We start from the raw sequence: 21905 nt of genomic DNA, 5'->3' as shown, positions 1-21905 counted from the left end.
GCATTGAACTCTTTGTATAAATGAAGTTTTTTTGGACCAGCCTGAAGAGTTGCTGGGCATAGTTCCTTCCCAGGGGGTTTGCTCTGATGTGAACCAGAACCATCCCAGCTCTAGCTCTAATAACCTAGCATATTTTACTTCCTTCTGCACTTTGACTTTTAACACAATCACCTTTTTAGGTCCCAAAGCAGCAGTTGTATCCCTGCCCAGTAACCCAAGGGGCATTTCCAATAGATGAGGTGTCCTTGAAGAAGAGCAGACCATCCTATTTCCCTCTGGGGTATGTCTAATCTAGAAAAGCTTTAAATACCAGTTTTGAAACTCTTCTGCTGGGCTGGCTTTGGAGATGCTGAAACCATCTCACAGATATCTTAACTACTGCTACAAGTATTCATGAAAATTATCATTAATTTTCAGTGTCCTAGTAAAAAGGTACTTTTCATTCAAGAAAACTCTGAAAAAATACATAAAACAGATTTAAGTAAATGGGATAAACATAGTATTGAAACAACAAACCATGAAATTTGCATTGTGTTTCCAGGTGTCATATACAAAACTATAACTCAAGTAATGGACTCAAGACACTGTGGCTGAATTTGAAACTTTAATTTAAATGTTTCGAAGTTAAATTTAACATTTTTAAAGATTAAAGACTACTTTCAGTTTATTCTTTCTTTCTTTTAAAGGGGTTGATAGACCTCCAGAGATTTTTATAAAATTACAGAGAGTATCAAAATTATTAAATTAAGGAAACTACCATTACAGTGAAGTAGGAAAGACTTAGTGCAGTCCAGCTTTTGAAATAAGTAAGGATATTTCTGGTGAGATACAGAATAAAGTTTCTCCAAAGCTCTTTAAATTGCATGTGGAACTCAACTTTGATTGGAGAAGAAATTAAAGAATTGATCAACACATTTTCCTGTACCAAAGGTAGTCTGAAAATTTGAGATGTCTGTGTAAATGTTTAATCTTGCAATAAGGATATTTTAGTATTTTCAGAGGGCCTGAGGCAGATGAGGAAAGAAATATGTTTGGATCTTAGGTTTTCGCATTATTCAGATGAAAAAAGGACATGAACTATTCCTCTGTATCATATAAAATATATTTATTTTGCTACACATCCTAAGATGCTTAGAAGGTGTGTGAAGGGAGTACAGATAGTGAGGAGAGGTCAGGAAAGGCATCTGAAGGGATGAATGCTGTCAGATGAACAAACTACATGTGTTTTTCCTCTGTGCAGTAAGTGTATACGCTAAGAAACCATGGAAAGAAAGAAAATCTTCCTGCAAGCTTTGCTTCTCATATTTGGCTTCAAAGCCAGATTCAAATGTTGGCCAAAGGAAGTACATAAATCCTGGGGCCTGTTCAATGGGAGGTGGGGATCCTTTCAAAATCATAACTTGGTAACAGAAAACCATCACTCAAGGAATGTACTCCTGTTGGTGATAAACATTCTTTCCAGCTCTATTGTAAAAAAAGACCACTCAAAGAGAGAGACTTAAGCCATGCTGCACTCGTATACATGGAGCCATACCAGAAATGGAACTTACAACAACTTCATAGCTAAAGGGTAACATACCAGCCAAGATTACCTTCATTTGGGTTATTGCTTGGCTGGAGCATCCTGATAGATTTGCATAATTAAATTTAAAATATTGTGTTATATTTATTTTGGAATTCCACATTGAATAAAATCAATTTCTCTAAAAGGAGTGCATTTTGGGAACTATTGTTTTAATCAGATAAGGTTTTTCTTGGCTAAGCCAATGTAACACAATAAGCCTGGTAACAATGGCTATCACTACCTATCCTGGTTAGCACCATTGCCACTGTATTTATTTAATTGTTCTTGCTACTTTATGGACTTTTCAGTAATGCTAGCAGTGAGAAAAATCACCACCCTGCTGCCAGGGTCAACATTCTTTATGAAAACTTGCTCGGCTCCTGTGAGTTAGTACTTGGCACACATTTAAGAGTGTTTTTTCCCTGTCTTTACCCTCATATTTTACCATTTCTAGTTCAAAATCCTCATAAGAAAGCCCATTTGCATTGAGTATCACCCATTTCAGAAAGTAACCTGAAACTGAGGTGTTAAAGAGGTGTGTGAAATGCAGGTTAATCAGCTGTGAAGATGGACCCAGGAGTTAGCTATGGAGAAAGGTATGAAAAATTCACAAATCTTTCCAGCCGGCTCACACATGTTCACAACATATAAATACTTTTGTAATTTTGGAATGTTTCACTTCATAAAATAAATGGATTAGAGACTGGATTAAAAAAAAATGCGATGCTGAGGTGTGAAGTGATGGCCTCTGTGCTGATGCCTGTTTGCTGAAAGGTCCATGGGAACTGTGAGACTGCCATTCCTCACACCTGCCTGCCCCTGAACGGCCTCAGATGTACTTGGTGGCATTCTAAACTGCTAGAGCAAAGACATCTCTTCATGGTCCAGCCACAGCATGGTTTTGCCTCAGCTGAAGCTTCCTGGACTGAGGGCACAGCCCAAGAATGTGGCTGGACCTTCCCAGGACCGGCGCATACGATTACTGAAGTCTAAATTCAGTGAGGGCAAGATGTTCCCTGGAGGAAAATCATCATCAGACTTTACATTCAGTGGAGCTAAAATGCTATATACAGCTAAGAATTAGCTCCCCTATTGTTTCAACTCCATGATGGTACATATATTCATTGCTGTGGTATGTACAGTGCTAGAGATGGACATATATGGTACATTATAGTTCTACATGCTCACATAATTTGGATGGGTAGCCAACCTAAATACAGCCATGGTAGTTTGGCAGATAGTCATCTAATCTGTGAAAAAATACAATTTTGGTTTTAAAGCTACTTCATTAAAGTGGCATCTTCTGACTCAATGAGCTCATCTCCTGTGGGTGCTTGGTGGCCTAGCTACCTACTTTAATGACTGGAGTTGATTTTTGCCAGTCATGCTATTGACAGTTCTTCCTGCACTCCAAAGAAGTAATAGTTCTGTAGAAGCAGCCTTTTGGGAAAATCTCTGTAGCTAGCTCAGTAATTTTCAGGTGAAGTCACATGTGATTGGAAACCCCTCCACACACCTCATTATCTCTGCAGGTTCAGCTTCCTAATGCAAAAAGTAAAACTGTTATTTCTTGCACATGGATCATATGTAAGAAAAAAGCCAAATCAGAACAAAAAACATTGTAATAAATTATTCACACAAGAAAGTGGCCTACACTCTTGCTCTCTTCAATTATATTTTTATTTGAGAAACTACTTCTCAGCAGGAATGAAGTGATCACAGCCTGTCCTTGGCTAAAACACCTACAGAACTGCTTTGTGCTCTGCTGTGAACACCATGAACAACATTTTAAACAATGCTCAAAGGAGCAGAGAATGCTGCTCCATAACTCATCAGTGTGCTTGCCACAAGTGACAGTGGTAAGCAATTTCTGGGTAAAACTGAGCTTCAAACACAATGAGCAGTCCCATCACACCTGCAGAACAGCCCTCATTGGTCCAGTAATCAGAAAGGACAAAGAAAATTACCTTTTTATATTAAAGCACCTAACACTTTCCAGAACATCTCCATGAGTTACCATCCCTGAACTGTTCCCTGACCTCACAGTATGCATTGTTTTCTCATCTTTATTTTACATTGTCAAAACAATTTCAAAGCAATTTCAACTGAGCAATAACATTTGACCAAATGTAAAATTTAGTGGATGAAGTCTGCTCTTCACATGTGTTGTAACAAATCACTGAAGACATTGTAAGCATATTTTGGGGCAAAAATACACAGAAATATAAACAATAGAAGCAAACCTAGAATATATGGAAATATTTTATCATGGGGGATAGGGGTAGATTCTAATTAGATAAAATGAAGAAAGCAGACAGAAAAGTGGGCCAGTAATGATGCTAACAGTGCAACTGAATGTATAATCCAGGTGACAGCTTGACAGAAATAGACCAAGAAACAGATACATACCTAGAAAAGCATCACTGTTGTGCAACCATGTTTGTTACGTTCCCATGGAGACTTGTGTTTCCCCTGTTAAGAGTCACTACTCACTCCTCTCCTGCAGACATTAAAAACACCTATTACAGACACACATACAAGCACTCAATCAAACACCTTTGGTAATAAGTCAAGCATATTAACATGCCAGTGATAGCTGCCCTCAGTAGCACGTTTTTGTTTCAATAATAAGTCCCTGTGGGAGAGGTAGGCATCCTCAGAGTTTGGACATTTAAATTCCAATCCTCTGGATGTCTTATTCACAGATGAGTGTAATACACAGAGAACTATTTCTGTTCCAGTAGGTTTTGGTCAGGCTCCTGAAAAGCTGCATACTGCATGAACAATAATTCTAACTAAAAATCATCAACACTTATTCTAACTAAAACTTTACTCCTTTAAAACCTATTTTTGGTCAACTAGCCCAGGAAATGTAGTGGAGCTGTTTGGATAGGAGCCTCCTCCAAAAGCTGAGGGATTTCTGTTGGTCATAGTAAAAGCCCTCAGGAACATGTATGCAGAGAGGATGGGATGATGTGCTCTAGAGGTACTGCAGAAGGCAGCAGTGTAATTAAGGTTCTTTTCCAGATGCTTTCATTCTGCTCTGGTTGATTGGTCTGCCTTGTCTGTATGTTCTCTTTTCGAAGATCAGTTTATTGTAGTTGCTTTTTTCTTGTTCCCTATTACTGTTCACAATATTTTTCAATAGCTTTGTGTCAACTTTCTCTCCTCCTTGTCATTAATTGAATAAACAGACTTTAAATTTACCCAAACTTGGAACAAAATATGATTTGAGAGATTAAACTTTCTGCAACAACAGAAATAGTAGCATTGGGCAAAGCTGCCCTGATGGAAACAGATTTTTTGACTCTAGTTCTTTTGACTGCTGTTCCACTGTCTGAGCAAAATTTTGACTGTCTCTTTTGGTAGATACCAAAACAGAATGAAAGTATGAAAAAATAACCTCTATTGCAGGACAATAAAAATTGACAGAAGATTTACCTATGAGCAGCTTGTTTTTGTAGGTAAAATTTGCACAGACCAGCTCTTAACTTAAATTCACAGGGTCTGCTTACTGCTTTAAGCCACAATTTACATTAGTTATTATCAGTGCCAGGTGCCTAGAGAGAAAATGGAACTTTCCCCTCACGATTGTTTTAGAGGCAGAATAACAGACTAGGAATAAACCACTCCATCTCTACTGCCACAGAGGTTCTGGGTTTTTTGGAAGAGTAACTTTGGAGCAGTTAACATAGTCATCCACAGTGGAAAAAGAAACATACTCATAAACCCAAAAAACCAGGGCAGCTCTCCTAGTCTCAACGGGTGGTAGCAGAAGGTGCCTCTAAAAGGAAGTAAAATGCTTTAGTTTATTGCAAAAGTCCTTTTCATTTCATGCTAAACTGGGATGGAGATGTATACCTAACTGAGGCTGCAGGGATCTACATTTAGAACAATCTTTGATGAAAGGAAACCAAACCCCATGCTCAGTGAAGTCAGTGGCACCATTCCCACTGACTTCAACGGGAACAGGAGGTAGCCCAAAGTCATTAGAGAATCACTAAGAAGCTAAATTTATTTAAATGCAGATATTACACACTTCTGTTTGGAATGGCTTTTCATAGAAGAGATTCCGGTAATAATAAGAGCTGACTTTGATATTTCCATTCTAGCAAAAGTATTAGACAGCTACTCTACTTAGCTCAAAATGTGCTTAAGTCATTAAAAAAATCAGGATACCACACCCAGTTTATAAAGCACAGATTCTTAATGAAGCTTCTCTTTAAACAGCTCAGACTGATTTTCACAGAGAGGACTAGCTGCTAGAAAGCACAGGCATGAATCTAGAGAGGTTTTTCCTGCAAAATGTATATTTAAAAACCAGAAGACCGTAGTTTGTTGCTGCCGTTTTCACACAACTTGGTGTGTTGCTGTTACTGCTGGCTTTGCACGCTGAATGTAAACAATGTGGAAAAATTCAAAACTTCTAATTAATAGAAGTTTTAATATTTAATATTGTTAATATTAAAACCAGCAAAAGTTCAGTCCTGGAAGGCTGGACAGCTTAGTCCCTCACTCTTCCATAGGCTGTAAAAGGCACAGTGTGTGATGTAGTTTGCCTAGAGCACCCATTTTTAGCTTGACACATAAGCCTGCTGGTGGTGAACCACCATCAGTGATGACTGATAAATAGTCCATAAATAGTTCAATAGATAGTAAAGCTCTTGCAGAAGCAGGACTGCTTCCTGAAAAGATGTCACAAAGATGTCTGTGCAACCCCCAGTAACAACTCCTTTCTGGGCTTCAGGGTTTTTGTTTAGCTTTTCAATTTTTCATATATTCCCCAGCCAAAGTATAGATTAAAGCAATTTCAGGACTGCAATTTGAGGGATGCCATAACACTAAATTACACCCACTTAAATAATTACGTCTCTTTAGCTACAAATGATAAAATAAACGTATCATGTTTAGTGTGTCTACTTAGCATGAAGTCATATAGCAGTTTACATGCAGAGCCTTTCCCAGTGTAGCAGAGGGAAAAAAGTCCTTCTGGAAACCTTTACTATTACACTAACATATTTGATTGTGGGAAACAATAATTCAAATGAGCCAAAGGTTATGGTAGAAAAATAAATGTAGTCAAATGGGAATAAAAGCTGCATCTAGAAGGACAAGTTTCAATCAGCGTACTATAGTCTCATTCTTAACATCAATTGATTGTTAAGAGGAATATGGCACTTAAATTATTGTTTTGTTCTGTTAGCTTTATGAACTTCTCTTTGCATACTTGCCCTTTCAGGACATGTACAGCTAATGAAACTTTATTTTTAGTGTCCTTATTCAAGTGGGCTACAACAAAACAGAAAATATGTGAGGTAAGCGGGAGGTAAACACTGTAGCATGGGATAAGAAAGAGAACAATTCTGCAGCCAAGAAAAGCCTACTCTACAACATGCAGTGAGGACTTCCTCACACTTTATTATTTAGCCCAAGGATAAGAATATTTTTACTCTTACAAGAGCTAACCAAAACACCATCAGAAGTCCCACCTGTTGCTGTTTTAATCCACAGCACAGAATATATTTACCCCTGGCTCTCCTTTGTGTCCAGTCCATGGAAGACGCCAGCTGTAGTTGTATTTATCCCTGAAGCCAGAGCTCTTTTGTCCAGCTTGCTGTTGCTCACACTTTGGGAGATGCCTGTCCTGGAGGTGGCTATACACATCATCACAAACAATTTTCTTGCTCCTCCCTGGCTGCTGCACACCTGCCTGCTTTGTAAAACATATTTGAAGATACATCAGAAAACAAAGGGAAGAGAACACTGGAAGAATATTGATTGTTTGATCCTTGGGAACAGTTCACTCCTCTGGTATATTGCAGTGCCATCACAAAGATGCATCACAGTCTAAATGTGGCTCTGAATTTGGATCTGAATTCCAATTGGGCCAAAATCCAGTTTTCACAGGGATTTGTGTGGGGCTATTTTAGTGATAGACTTTTTTGCTGAAATTTAGGAGGAAAACTTAAGTCCTTTTCCTCAGAACTGCTTTTGGCTTTTAAAATGCTCGTCTGGAGAAACATCCTGGTTTAGGATCTATAGCCGCAGGTAAATGACTGAAACCTATGCCAATCCACAGGGCCCATTATGCCAGATTTTCTCCAAGCATATCTCCAGGATCAGGCCATGAACAAAAACAGCTGGAGCAACATGCTTCTGTCTTTTTTCCTATGCTTAGATCAGCAAGGGTTTGAGAAAGACACAGTTATGGTCCTTGCCTGGAGGGGAATGACAAGTCAAAGCAGACGTGAGAAAACTGAAATCTGGGGGCACTAAGGGTAGCTTCAGTTTACATGTTGCTTAAATGCATGCTGGTTAATTATCATGGGGAGAGTGAGAGAGGGATCAGGCATGGCCATGTGGCTCGGTGGTTACACACTGCCCCAGGAGGTAGGGGTGCAGTGCCACAGCAAGCAGGGTATGGCTATTAACAGCAGCTGTGGAGCTGACAGGACTATCGGACACCATCAGCAGCTGACAGGGTACTGGGGAATACATTTCATCCTGGGAATAACCACATGGCTGTATTTCCCAAACCAACTGAAAAACAATAAGGACAAAAAAAAAAGACTAATTATTTCCCTTTTTCCCTCTTCTACAAGGTTTTAAACTCTTGGACTTGGAGAAAAAAAGAAAAAACCAAAACAATCAGTTTGTTCTGAAGAAGAGTGAAAACAGTGTTTGAAAAGGTTTGTCCAGTTCTTCTCAATGTCCTGGAGACTAAAGTTCTCTGCAGGAATGGGAGTGACTGGGGAGGAGGAGAAGGGACACATCTACCAAACCAAGCAGATTGCAGGTGAACATGCCCAAAATTGCCACTGGCATGCTTTCCCAGGAAAATGGTGGAATGCCCAAACCGTGGGTACAGAGGGGGAGGGATGCTGACTCAGCACAAAAGCCTTTGTGGTGCACGAGCAAGGTGACATCCTCTGAGAATACCTCCCCTGAGGATCATAACAGAATTTGGGCAGTAGAGGAGCCCAGGAGCTGGCAGCAGCAGGGTTTCAGGCAGTGGTGATGTTGGATTCAAGGAGGCAGGTCTTCAAAAGCCCAACATGAATGTCCTGCAATCAATTAAATCATCTAAAAGCATGGTCTTAAAGAAAATGTCATAAATGCCTAAAATATAGTTAACACAGGATTTTGAAAAGGATAATGTTGCAGTTATAAAAATCTATATTTTCCACATAATGCAGTGCATCTTATCTGTTATCTTCAGTGAACTTCACAGAATCCTTCTGTGATTAACAGCATCTCCAGATACAGGGTAATTATTACTATATTTTGTGACTGGTGAACAAGGAGCAGAGAAATATTCATCACAAAATTTTTTATGCAGTTCATCACCAGCAAAGGGATATACTGAACCCTTATTTTAACAATAGCCTGACTCTGTTTCTATGGGTAGTACCCCTCAATAATCATAATTTGTTACATTTTTAGATTCATTACTTCAGCCAGCTTAATGCCTTTATATCGATTGTAAAAAAGTATCTTGGATATAGACACCCTCCAGACCTCACACAGGTTTGCTTGTGCTGTGAGTCAGGGATATAGATGCTGGAAGTAGATGATAGATATAGATACTATAGGCATGGACACAACTGAAAACAAAAGCCAGAGGAAATATATCCCAGCATCAGAAAACGTACTGCATGTGTTTCAAATCTTATCTTTCTTATGAAGTCAGTCTACTGTCTCTCACATACACATTAATTTGGTCTAAAAAGTCTGTAAGGCAAAGAGATGTGCTGCTGCCAGCATTCCTGACAGTGTCCCAGCCATGTCAGGATTGCCTGACTTCCTGCATAATAAGTCTCACAGACTGCTGCCAGGAAGTTCAGCACAGCTCAGAGAGCTTGTACAGTTATTACTGTGTGGAAAAGAAATGGGAGAGCCAATGTGATCAGCATGTCTTTCCCCTGTGACATGTTTGCATGACCTAGCACTCCTCCTTTAGCAAAGGCTGTGTCACTTATGTAGTCAGACATGGAATTGTGCAGCACACAGGGTAGTCTCCTCTGGAGCATATTTTCCTTTCAGTTTCTAGACCTAGTTCACAATGTCCTTAAAATTCTTTTCATGAAGAAATCTGCAGAATATGTGGAGGCAATAGGTTAGGATAGTTGGGATAATTCCCAACTTCTTCATTCTGTTTGATCCAAAGATGGGTATATAAGGTTGGAGCTCAGCAGGCACATTTTGCTGTGATCTGATTTTAAACTTGCCTCTGAGCTGCTCAGATACTAGCTGCTGTTCATATCACAGTTGATCATCCATTAGTAGGGGCAACTGTGGAGCTTTCTGGTCCTTTCCCACTCACCTCTGGGATTTACAGTGACTGAGGCTGGGCTCAGATTTTTATTGAGGTTTTTTTCTTAGATTTTTTTTAGAGGGTTCTCTCCAGCAGCTTATTCTGATTCTGCAAAGGGATGAAGGATGTCCCAGATCATTTTGAATCATGTCCTATTGCTCTAAACTTTGATGGTCCTGTCTCCATGGATCCTGTGGGGACACGGTACATAGCATCCATGAAAGTCTCATTTTGCTTTAAATATGGCCACACTTGTCTTCATCTTCTTCTTAAAAGTATGTATTCTGAGTGTAACACCTTAAACTTCCCAAGAGAGTTTTTAAGGAAGATGAAATCTAAATTTGCAGCTAAACAACAGATATTCTGTGACACGTACCACCTCCTTCCTTCATGTATTCACAAAGATGCTCAAACAGTTGTGTATAGGAGGATCTAACAAATTGCACCTTGAAAAGTCATTCACACTGCTCAGAGGAATTCTAGGTAGGCAGAAAATAGAAGCAGATTTGAGAAACCACTTGTTGAAGCAGGTTTTTACAACTCAACTTGAAATGTGGTATTTGCTTTACTTTTATTTGTGAAGGCTTGGTGCATGCAGCCTGTGCCTGTTCTCACCTGTCCATTCACTGAATCCCTATTGCTTGGTAATAAGAACCACATCTTATGCTTATAAACATTGCAAGTCTTGAGATAACTTCCTTCCAAATTCCCTGAAGCCTCATCTAAAATGGTTCAGCTGTTACCCCTTACACAAGTGCAGTATTTATTGACATTTTTTTTCGTTCTTTGCAATCTACATTCAAAATCACACCAGCCAGCATATCCAGCAGGGTAAAGCAAAGGTCTGTGCACAGATTGTTATACAACCCAAACGGTTCTCTGTTTTGTGAAGGTCATTTAAAAATGAGGAGTGAATAAGAGAAGTAAAAACACAAGGAAACTACAGGATGTGATTCATAAAAATCCCACATCTCCTCTATATGCTCATACAGTCTCCTTTGAATAAATAAATAAAAGCTTTTGTTGTTTAGCAATGTTCCAGTAAGTAACACACAAGCCAGAGAACAAGCTAGCTCAAAACAATGAGCTAAAATTAGAAGAGGCAGATTCAGCATCTGAAGTCACAAATACACACTAACTTTATAATGTGAAGGCATCTGGAAGAAATATAGTCACATGGACAGTCTGGGTGCTGGCATAAGGACTGTAGCTCTGAAGATTTTTCCGTCAGCTACAAGCTCTTCGTGGATGCTCCAACAACACTTTTAATCCTATCTGTGAAAAGAGGCAATGACTGGCCTGCTCCTGTGGCTGTTGTGAGTACGAAACCCTGAATGTTTACAAGGATCTTGGATTTTCATGTTGAGTGCCACTGAAATAAAATTATTTCTTGAAACCACTCAGCTGTAAAAAGTGCTCAAAAGTAATTCACTTTGAGCCATTTTGCTATTCAGAGTAGGTCTATTTCTGACTGAAATGGAAGACAAAGAGACATGGTGTCTAGTCTGCACATGGTGTACTAATACTGACCATTTGTCAGCTCTTCCATACCATTAAAACTTTTTTCTCAAAGATTTTTCAGCTAACTTTAAAAAAAAAAAAAAGTTCTGTACAACAGATGCTTGCCAGCCATGATCAACGCTCAGCAGACTTTACCAGCCCTTACATTGCCATAGAAATCATGTAAGACATGTTCAGCAGCAGCAAGAAGCAGCATGTTCTACTAAGATTCTGTGACCAGGACTGCTCTTCCATGATGTGCCATCAAGCAAAGGGAGGGTTACTTACCCCTACAGTGGAGAAAAGGACAGCAACCATGGCTATGGACAAATTTTGGTATTACAAAGAGGATTCAGATGAAGCTGTCTAATCCCATTCTAGATTTACATTTCTGGTTCAGGGACAGGCTCTAAAGCAGATAATGTGGGCTATCGTAGGTCAACAAAGATGGAAAGATTTCATTGCAAGACATTACACTGTAATGATGTTTCTCATGAAATAATTTGTTGGACATTTTAAAGGAGAACTAGAGTACATAAATTCATTTTTGAAGTTTTTCAGCACTTTTTTCTTTTTACAGATGTTGCTGCAGCTGTTAAATTACGTACTTGACTTCCAGTACGAACACAAACACCCACTCCAGGCAGTAGTGCTAAAGGAGCCAGGACTGGTTCTCCCTGGGTCAGGTGGCAGAAACAGAGCTGCTACACATCAGATGCAGTGGCAGACAACACACATTTACATTTCAGCTAACATAAAATGTAGTTCTACAACATGATTTTGAATGGAGAAGGAAAGGCAGCTGAGAATTAGAGAAATCAAGGATTGTTTTTGGTTTCGTTTTTAAGTATCAGTTGTAACTTTTCTTGCCATATTCGGTAGGTAGAACAAAGAATCATCCAATTTATCCCTGCTTGTAGGTCAGATTAATTTTAACAAGACTAGATTAACTATTGACTAGATACTAGATTTTCTAGAGATGTTCCAACAAGGTTTTCAAGACTAGATTACCTAAAATAGAGCAAAAAAGACTTTCAGAGGTTGTGTTACCTAACACAGCCAAAGTTGAAGAGCAGAATTTAGACAATGAATAGAAAGAAGAGAGAAAAAAAGTATTGCAAATTATGGCAGTTATCTTCCCACTCTTTGCTGCTGTCTAGAGTCTGGCAGAATTGCATGCAGTTAGGCTGGGCTACTGTCACAGCTAGTGTAGATATTCTGAATATGAAAAGCAAACCTGTACTGTCTTGGGGCAACATAAATGTTTGTAATGTATGCTTTTACCCTGATTGATAGATTGATTGGGGTTTTTTTTGATAGCAACTAATAACTTTATCACTGACTAATCTTTAACTAAATTAGCTAGCTAAAGAACAATGGCGTTCAAATGCTACAACCATCTGAATGGTGTAAAATTATGTTGTTAGTACATAAAATATACCACAAGAGAGGTAATTTAGGATCATATGAGGAATGTTCTATTCAGTTATTAACAATCTATGAAGACATTCATGCAACAGCCCTAACAGGCTGGGTATTTTTCAGTGATATGTGGACAGAGAAGTTCAGCCAGAAGCAGAATACAAGCTAAGAATATAATTTTTTCACAAAATCCTGGATCCATGCCCTTACTCAGCTTCTAGTAAAGTAGAGAATTTAATTTTGGTTTTTTGTTGAACCTGTTCCCTTTTACAGGCAACCCCAGAAAAGGAATTATGAACAAGAATTGTGAAACCTTTTTTACAAGTCTCCAGGAGGCCTATATGAATAAAGTACTGTACCTGGGCACCGTGACAGGAAAGGTGAAAACTAATTTTTTCTCTTTAAAAAGAAACAAACAAATAAACAAAAAGTACTTCTAGCATACCAAAACCAATCTCCACAATTTTAATATCCTTCTCCTTTTATTTGTCAAGGAAAAGAAAAGGAAATAAGGCAGAAGAGTAGTGGCTCAGCACATGTTCACTCAGCTTTATCTCATTACTTACCCTTTCTGACAAAGAGCCATCCAACTCCTGCTACTCCTTCTAGAGCTGCCAATGGAAAAAAAGATTTTTCCTGGGGAAGAGGATCTCCAGGGGAAACAGTGAAAAAACATGAGAGGAGGAATCTGAAAGAATTCACTCCCACCCATCTACAGGAGATTCCTAGAAGCATTTTTAGTCTGAAAGTTTAAAAAAAACCACCCCACTTCTCAAAGGCAAGGTTAATTCTGGCAGGTTGATTTTAAAGCAGCAATGGTGTCTAGCTGGAATCTCTCACAAGGTTGGAATGTTAGAAGTAGACCCAGGAGAGAGGATTTAATGTACAAAATGCAGGTGAGGCAGCCAGAAAGACATGATGAATGTAATTTATCACAGGGCTCTGCAATTTATCACAATGGAATCACAGGAAACAAGAAAAACAGAGAAGTAGATAGATAGACTGGATAGATTGAGATTCTCTGTGCATGGAACTTCTTTGAAATATGCCAAGAAAGTTCCATGTTACATGTTCAGATTTTCAAATAGTATTTTATTGATGGAATAGAGCTGTGTCTTTCTAGGTTTGGGGTCCTTTTCCCCAGGAAAGAAAAAGATGTGTTATTCTGAAGAATGAAAAAAAGCTAAAATTATAGGATGCTGTTTTGCTTCACTTTGGTTTTAATCCCCTTCTGGAGCAGCACTGGATATGTGCCAGGAGGTAGGGGTTTCCATGTGCAAACAAAGAGCCTGTACTTCCCAGCTACCCTCCTCTCTGCTCCGCTTCCAAGTTCAGGTGCGCGAAGGTCCACACACAGAAGCAATTTCAATCTGTGAGCTACTTTTGACAATGTGCAAGTGATCAAAATGTGCTCACAGCAAACACACTCCTTCCTCACTCCTCTGCTTTTGTGGGTGCCTTTCTCAAAACAGGTCTGTTCTATCAAGGTAACAACTCCGAGTTTTACGGCAGCAGTGCCGGAGCAATACCGAGACCCAGAGCATTGCTGCAGAGTGCTGGGTATTCCCCACCGCCCACAAAGTAGGGCCTTGCAGCTTTCAAAACACTGCATGTACTATTTAAATTGCTTCACTGGGAGGAGAATTATGTGTTCTGCAACGCCTCAGGACAATGAGCCAAAGGAACTATAGAATATGAGCTTGGTGTTAGAGCCGGAGCTCTGCAATGCTCTGCTTTGTGTGTGTTTTAGCCTGCTATGTAACATTACTTTTACATTAACATTTGTGGTTCCTTTTTTATGCACTCCAGCTTCACCATACTTCCCCCTTTATATTTTAACAGTCAGAATCCTATGATCCAACCAGGGTGGTATGTTCAAAGCTCCACTTTTTTGCACTGATTAAAAAGTAAAACAGGAAAAAAAAACCTCCTCAGAGTATTGAACGAGCTTACTTCAAATAGCTTTTATTGACACTAGGACAAGACTATAGCCAAAGAATTATACAAAACACAAAACAAAAGGGGTTTTAACAACTTGGTTGAAGACTATTTCACGCCAATCCAATGCTCATATATCTATAATCAACAAAGTTCCGGAGCACAATATTACTTAACATTACTCATTGGATACTTGCAGATACAAAAATGTATCAGGAATAATAACAATGGTTCCTTTTACTCTTATGGAAATATTACTATTGACCTTTAAAAATGTTGCCCTTTGGGTCAGTCCCACTGATGCTTTATCCCTTAGAATCTGCTCTGCCTGGAAAGACAAATTACAGAAAAACTTTCAGAGCTCTGAGCAAAAGGACTGTTTTTTATCATGGAAACAGATAGCAACATCAATTTCCCAAGGAAAAAAATAGGCATTTCAGCTGTGTATCCCTAGACCAAAAAGTTGGTCTTGTAAAAACCCATGGCAGTAAGCTTGCTTTGAAAGCCTCAGTTATGACTTCACCAGGTATTGCTTTATGCTTTCCTACTGCATTCTAACATGGAATATTAAGCCAATCATAAAATTTAAAATAGCAGTAAACTAAGCAGCAAGAGACATGAGTATGAACTGTTCCCTTAACACATGGCACATACGTGCTCACGGGGCCAGTAGAATAGATCCAGAAGAGGCAATTTTCTTTCAGGCAGACTCTTTTAGGAGCAGAACTGGCAGTCTATACCAGAAAAAGGTATGTGTGGGCAAGCTCAGACCTTTTACCTGGGCTTTTTGTACAGTTTCATGTGGCTGAGTGCAGAGTTCGGGTGCCTCCTCTAGCTGCCTCTCAAATATTACCCAAAGACTGTTAGAAGAGGGATTTAGGAGGTCTTTGAATCAGGACATCCTACAGCTCTGCTACTGCAAATGTGCCTCTGGCCATGCAGGTGTACCACCAAAAGGGGGAATGTGTGGAGATCTTGGTACGGAATCCCTCTGACCACACAGTACCAGTGCCACTGCTTGCATGCATCACTTGTCTTTAGACCATCCCCACAGAAACATGTCTGTCATAAATCACAGCCCTTACAAATGACAGCCCAACTCACAGTGCACTAATTGACATCCAAAGAAGAGCACCTTTGATGGCACAGAACGATTTCTATTTTGCTGTAATCTATGCTAACATGCTGAAACACAGAGCATGGCACTGGAGCAGGATGAAGAAGAGACATAACTGCAGAAGAGACATAACTGAGAGTTCCTGGAACATCCATCCTTTTTGGTCTTCACTTTTTGTAGTGTGTGATACACAAATGATTAGAACTGAGCTAGTAACAAGATATCATGGGACAAAACCCTTTTGGATCAAGTGAAAAAATGACATTGTTAAAATCAAAATGGGTTTCTTTTGAGGTTAGAGAGGAATGTAAGTTTCACAATTTCTTTTTTTAACAGTCAGCAGACAGCCAGCTAAATAGTACTCTTAAAATACTGCTGCAGTTTGGATCTGTTACAAAAATGAAACATTTAATTTCTGCGAGAAGTGACAAAGATAAGTGATTCTCATTCCCACACCAAGGCAGGGGAATCTGTCAGAAAACAGACTTCTTTCAGATGGTTTTCTATGTGTTACAAGGGTGAATTAAATTACAGGTACAGAAACAAAGCAAGTGACATGACAAAGAAAGATCTTAAATTTAGAACCCAAACTTCTTCAAATCCAGGATGAAAAGCAAGTATCAGAAACTTGATTTAAAAGAGGTTCTTTTCTGGCAGGTTCCACACACCACATCCCCCCTCCCCAGGTACATATTCCATTTTACTTCCATATGGAGTCTGTAAAAAAAAAAAAAAAAGTACAATGGTTCACAAAGCCCTATTGTGACCTTTAAAAATAAAACAACCATGCACTGTATGCTTCTGGAAAGGCCACTACTGAGAAAAAAAAAAAAATTCCCCTATCAGTCATGTTATGAAGTGTCTGCTGCAGGCTGAGAACTTCTTGGGCAAGCTGCTGCTGCTACTGCTGCTGCTGCTTAGGAGAGAAAATAGCCCAGCCAGGTTCACATCTGCATGAGTGTGGGCATGCCGGTGGAAAGGAGCGGCATTTCCCAAAGAATAAATGCTTGCTGAGCACTTCCTTGCCCCTGCAAGCTAATAGGAGTTAGTTGTTTTACAGCCATCAGCTCCTTTGGAAAAGTTCCCTCTAATTCTTCGTCCCAGACACATTGCCCTGAAAGTGTCCTGCTGTCTGTCTACAAAAATTAGTCAGTCTCTACATTCTTGTTCTCTACAAGACCTCTGGTGTTGGCTACAGCAAAACCTTTCTAATATTTCATTTCTGGTTATGACTCTCAGCTTTTCAGAGAGGCTGCACTTAGATAAGACACCAACTAAAATACCACATACTCTAGAGAGGGGATTATTTTGCCACTTATATTCAGCCTGCAGCAAGTTGTTGACTTTTTTTGCAAAGCAAAGGCTTAGCCCTCTTTATTTGCATAACATTTTCTGTTTCTTTTATGATGTTTATTTAAGATAGCTTAATGAATTTACTTTTCTTAGATTTAGTTGCTTGGAATTAGTTGCTTCATTTGCACTGAAAGAAAATTAGGAAGGTACATGATTAAACAAAGGGAATAATTCTGTCATCTTTACACTGGCAAAATTCCCATGAACTTTGATTACCCACTAGAAACGTTGCCTGAAAAGAGATCATATAATCAAGCTGCAAATTATATTAAAACCAAATGAGCATATGCACAATTCCTCCACAGAGTCCAAAAATGAAGTGCAAGACACTCATGAAGGTTTCAGCAGTTCTGAGATTTGCTGTTCATCACTGTTCTTACTCCAACCCACATAAGAACCTTAAGCTGGATAAAAATCATTCTTTTCTTAATCTCTTGAGTCACATCTCTTTTTAGTTTTCAGTTTGTAGTATGAACTAAAGGACCTAAGAATACAAGAAAGGTACTAGAAAAGCATAGTAATACAAGAAAAGCTCCATTGAGCTTAATACTTAGTTCCTGATGCTAGAGAAGAAAATGAACGGGAGCAAGCACATTAGTGGGACTTGCTGCTGAGGCATCTCTCTTTCTGGTCATTGCTGACCAGCAAAGGAGCAGAGCACAAATTACCTCAGGATTCCCCCATAAGGCAAAGATTTACTGCCAATGGCAGTGGCAGCCTGGGGGGAAGGCTGTCCTTCTGCCTGCCTTCAGCCCTCGTACCACCAGCACCAGAGGGTCCCCTGGCTCCAAGTGCTCCCTGCCACCTCCTCAGCTCCACCTTCCCCATGGAATCACACACTGAAACCAGCCTTATCCCATCTTGTTTTTGCATTTCAGCTCAGTTTTAGATGCAATCTAAGCTCAGACATAGATATTTTGGCAGCCAACTTGAAATATCTGGGATTGAATTTTCAGATGTGTCAATCTCTATGGACTAGTGGGAAAGGTCTGTGGGAGACATGAGACTTTGATGTCTCTTCAGAAATCTGAATTTTTACAGTTGAAACACACAGTTCATGCATCTTTCTGAAATTCTTGCAATCTGTTGTTGAATCCAGTTTAAACTGGGCATTTTTAAGAGTGTCTATGTGAATATTTCCCTAGAACTATGACTAAAATTGCTGGAAGATATTTTAAATCCAGTCCATGGGGAGCTATTGACAGTAATAAAAAATACTGTGAGAAGAAAACAGCAGCAAGTGAAACTGCCCTCTCAGAAAGCCCAGGTCTGCTTTGAAGGAAGTGTTGACATTCACCATAAGACTCAATCATTTCCCAGAGGGCCGTAAGATGCCTTGGAATGACATAATCAAAAAGCAATGGTGCTCTTGACTTAAAGGAGTAAAGAAAAGCAGGGCCTGATCCATCTCCCATCATCAAATCAAAGAGGAGTTTGCTGTTGACTTCAGTCAGAACAGAGTTCTGGACACAATCTGTGTGCAGTTTATTAGCACACTTGTTTATCCAAACGATCCTAACTTCAACCAACGGCATGTCTAGATATCTTCCTGGGACTGCATCTGTGCAAACGTATAAGTGTGAGTTTATAATGTGGTTTAATTCAAATTATTCTGGCACTTTAAAAGCATTTCCAGCTAAAAAAGGCAGCTTTAGCTGATTTGCACCCCAGAAGACAGACTTTGATTGGAAAAGCTTGTAACTCATATTTCAGGTTGCAATTCATATACAAGTTCATACAAGCTAAGGACACAAACAGATTTTAGAGTTAATTTTAAAATGATGTTACCATTCACTCAATTAAAATTTTGCAGCCATGATTTCAAGATGTGAAAAGCTCTACAAATTACCCAACTCAGCAGCTACAGCCCTGGGTTTCCTTGAAGGGAAATTTCTCTGATGACCATAACAAAATCACAGTAAATGGCAAGTAAGATTGCCATCAGGAGTCTGCTGAAAATGCAGGAGGAGCTCCTGATTGCTTTAGTCATGTGAACAACCCCTTCAGAACAGCCCAGAGTCAGGCAAGGTGGCTTACACCAGGAGTTAATTTAGCCTGCTGGGACTCCTTGCATTACTAAAACGAGCATGGTTTCGGCTTGTAAATGGGGGGTAGAATTTTATTTCACTTTCTGAGGGTCAGAATTTTATTTCCCCTTCAGAGGGGCATACATTCATTTCAGAGTAAACCTTTCAGAATAAAAGTTTACTTCATATTATAGGAAATGACATCCCTTTTTTTAGATTTCCCTTTTCAAAGCATGCCTCAGATTTCTAACTTGTCGAGGAGAGCTTTGGTATAAGTAATAAAAGTCTTTAAAATTAAAATGCTAATCGTAAACAAACCCAAATGCATGAAAGATATAGTCTGACTGCATAACAAAAGAGAATTATATAATTCTATTTGAGTGAAATCTTTCATCTTTGATTTACAGGTTTGAGTCTGCCTATAACTGAAACCATATTGTTCCATATCTTTCATATCATGGCCTTCCCCAAAATCTTGTTTTAATTAAGGTTCCTTTCAGATTTCAGAATAAAAAGCATGACAGTCTTCACTTATGGCTTTAATATATATCCTTTTTTTCTTTTTCTTTTTTTTTTTTGAATTTGGAAAATATATAAAAAAAGAACATTGCTTGCTTTTAAAAGCCGAGCAAGCTATCAAATACTGCAAGCTGAATACTTCAAGGTATCTCCTGGGGTTCATTAGGTGAGAAAGTTGTAAACAAAATAAAAGTTACTGTAGCAGGGTTTTGTTCATTTGAAGTACTCTTACATACATGCCCCATCTCTCTCTCTCTCTCTCTGACAGTAAGGCAACACGTGTAACAGTTTAAGCGTTCATTTTCAGCTAAAGGCACAACTCTATGTTACGTTCTCAAACATGGAATTAAACAGCTAAAGTCACATTGCAGGGAGATCTTGCTGCACTTTGGGGATCTAAAATAAAGCCTAAACCCTTTGAAGCTTCTTAAGCAACATCAGTTCTCTTGGTGCAGGACTACATAAAAGAATCAGTTGGTATTCACATCACGACCTGTAAAAAACACTCCCACACAACCTCCACAGAAACACCTGAGCTTCAAATGAGCTGCACGCAGTTACTGAAGGTCGCTGCTTTGGAGTCAGAACGCAGAAACATTTCAGAACAAACTAAAAACACGTTTGAAAAACTACCCATACTTGATCTCTGCTGCACATATGGTGAGCGCTACTGTCAACTACAGAGGGTACAGCACATTTTCTTAAAGGCAAAAGATCGCTTTAGAGAATCGTGAATGTGTTTTTATAATAGAAAAGATTACATGAAATGGGAAGGGATGGCCAGGAATAGTGAAGAGAAAATAAAGCACCACCAAGCACAGTACTTCAGGGGATTTATAGTACAATAAGAAGTGCTTTCCCTTTAGCTAAAATCCCTCATCATAATTTGAACACTTTTCACTTATTCAGCTAAGAATTCATTGCAGGAGGTTAAAAAATGGCACGTAAAATAAGGGTGGGTTTGTTTTTTGTTTTTTTTCTTCATTACACAGAGCAAAGAAAACAAATTCTATTAACAATTTAACACAGTATGAAAAAAATTATCCAGTAAAAAGTGTCAGAAAGTGATTCACGGAGTTCACAGAGTATGTTGCTGGCTGTTGCAATTCTTATATCTATAATCTATCATGTAGAATTTTGCAATACTCTATTTCACAATTTGTGTTGGTGAGTGGGTCAAACAGCATTAAAAAGCATGCTCTAGGCTCTTTCCCCCAAGTCCATTTTACTGTAACTCTAGAATTGTGGCGGTTACATTTAAGGAATCTTTCGGGCTCTTTCAAGTCCATCCAAAGAACAAGTGAAGCTGCTATTCCGAGTTTTGTGCCCAGTGTTTATGCTCCATCTGATCTGTGCCACCCAAGAAGCAGACAAGACATGTCTGAGGGTGCTTTGGGGAATACACAATGATGTCACCCACAGGAAATATCAGGGAGGACTTGGCACTTCACAAGGCTGGCTCTTCTTCCATGGGCTCACCAGCAGCTCTGTAAAAATAAACAGGCAATCAGAATACGGCACAAGAGTACACAATGACATTGTAGATTTTCATGCATAATCAAAGCTGATTTTTCAGCTCTCTCAGATGTTTATTTGTGTTATTCAGCTATCCATAAATAGAGTTTCTTTCCTAGGAAGTATAAACAAATGTCAAGTGGAAAAACATTTTAGATCCAAGCAATCACCGAAAATGTTCCTGTTTATATTAAAATATGTCAGAATATTTTATAACATTTTGTCCAGAAATGTACATGCTTTGTGTCAACAGCATCAAATAATTTAATGAAAAAAATAGCTGTGATACTTTTATTTTACAAGCTTTTGCAACTAAAAATACATGCATTTATTTTTTTCAAGCTGGCCCACACCATTAAAGCAAAATAATTCACTAGTAGCCAAGGAGTGGTCCCTCTGAGGTTCTTCTCCAGACCCCTAGTTTTTGATTTTGTGTTTTCATAAGTATATTGCCTGCCTGCAACTTTTGAGACTAAATCCTGAACCTGATCAGCAGATCGCTATAGAAGAAAAAGTACCTGTTAAATATATCAAATCAGATTATCTATATCTATATCTATATCTATATCTATATCTATATCTATATCTATATCTATATCTATATCTATATCTATATCTATATCTATATCTATATCT

At 38.9% G+C, this 21905-nt stretch overlaps 1 protein-coding gene across 13 annotated transcripts in view; it reads right to left on the bottom strand.

The window, feature by feature from the left end:
- Positions 1–14739: 14739 nt before the first annotated feature.
- HDAC9 (histone deacetylase 9) overlaps positions 14740–21905 on the bottom strand; it is a 457012-nt gene continuing 449846 nt past the window's right edge. For 12 of the 13 annotated variants that reach the window (XM_015618303.1, XM_015618309.1, XM_019005657.2 and 9 more), the window contains one exon: positions 14740–21241. In XM_015618303.1, coding sequence (XP_015473789.1) covers positions 21202–21241 — 40 coding nt within the window. In that variant the 3' untranslated portion in view covers positions 14740–21201. The remainder of the gene's footprint in view (positions 21242–21905) is intronic. The other variant, XM_015618306.2, reaches the window with a different exon arrangement.

Source organism: Parus major, chromosome 2, assembly GCF_001522545.3.
Source record: "Parus major isolate Abel chromosome 2, Parus_major1.1, whole genome shotgun sequence".
NCBI classification, from domain to species: domain Eukaryota; kingdom Metazoa; phylum Chordata; class Aves; order Passeriformes; family Paridae; genus Parus; species Parus major.
This window is presented reverse-complemented; position numbering and strand designations above follow the sequence as displayed.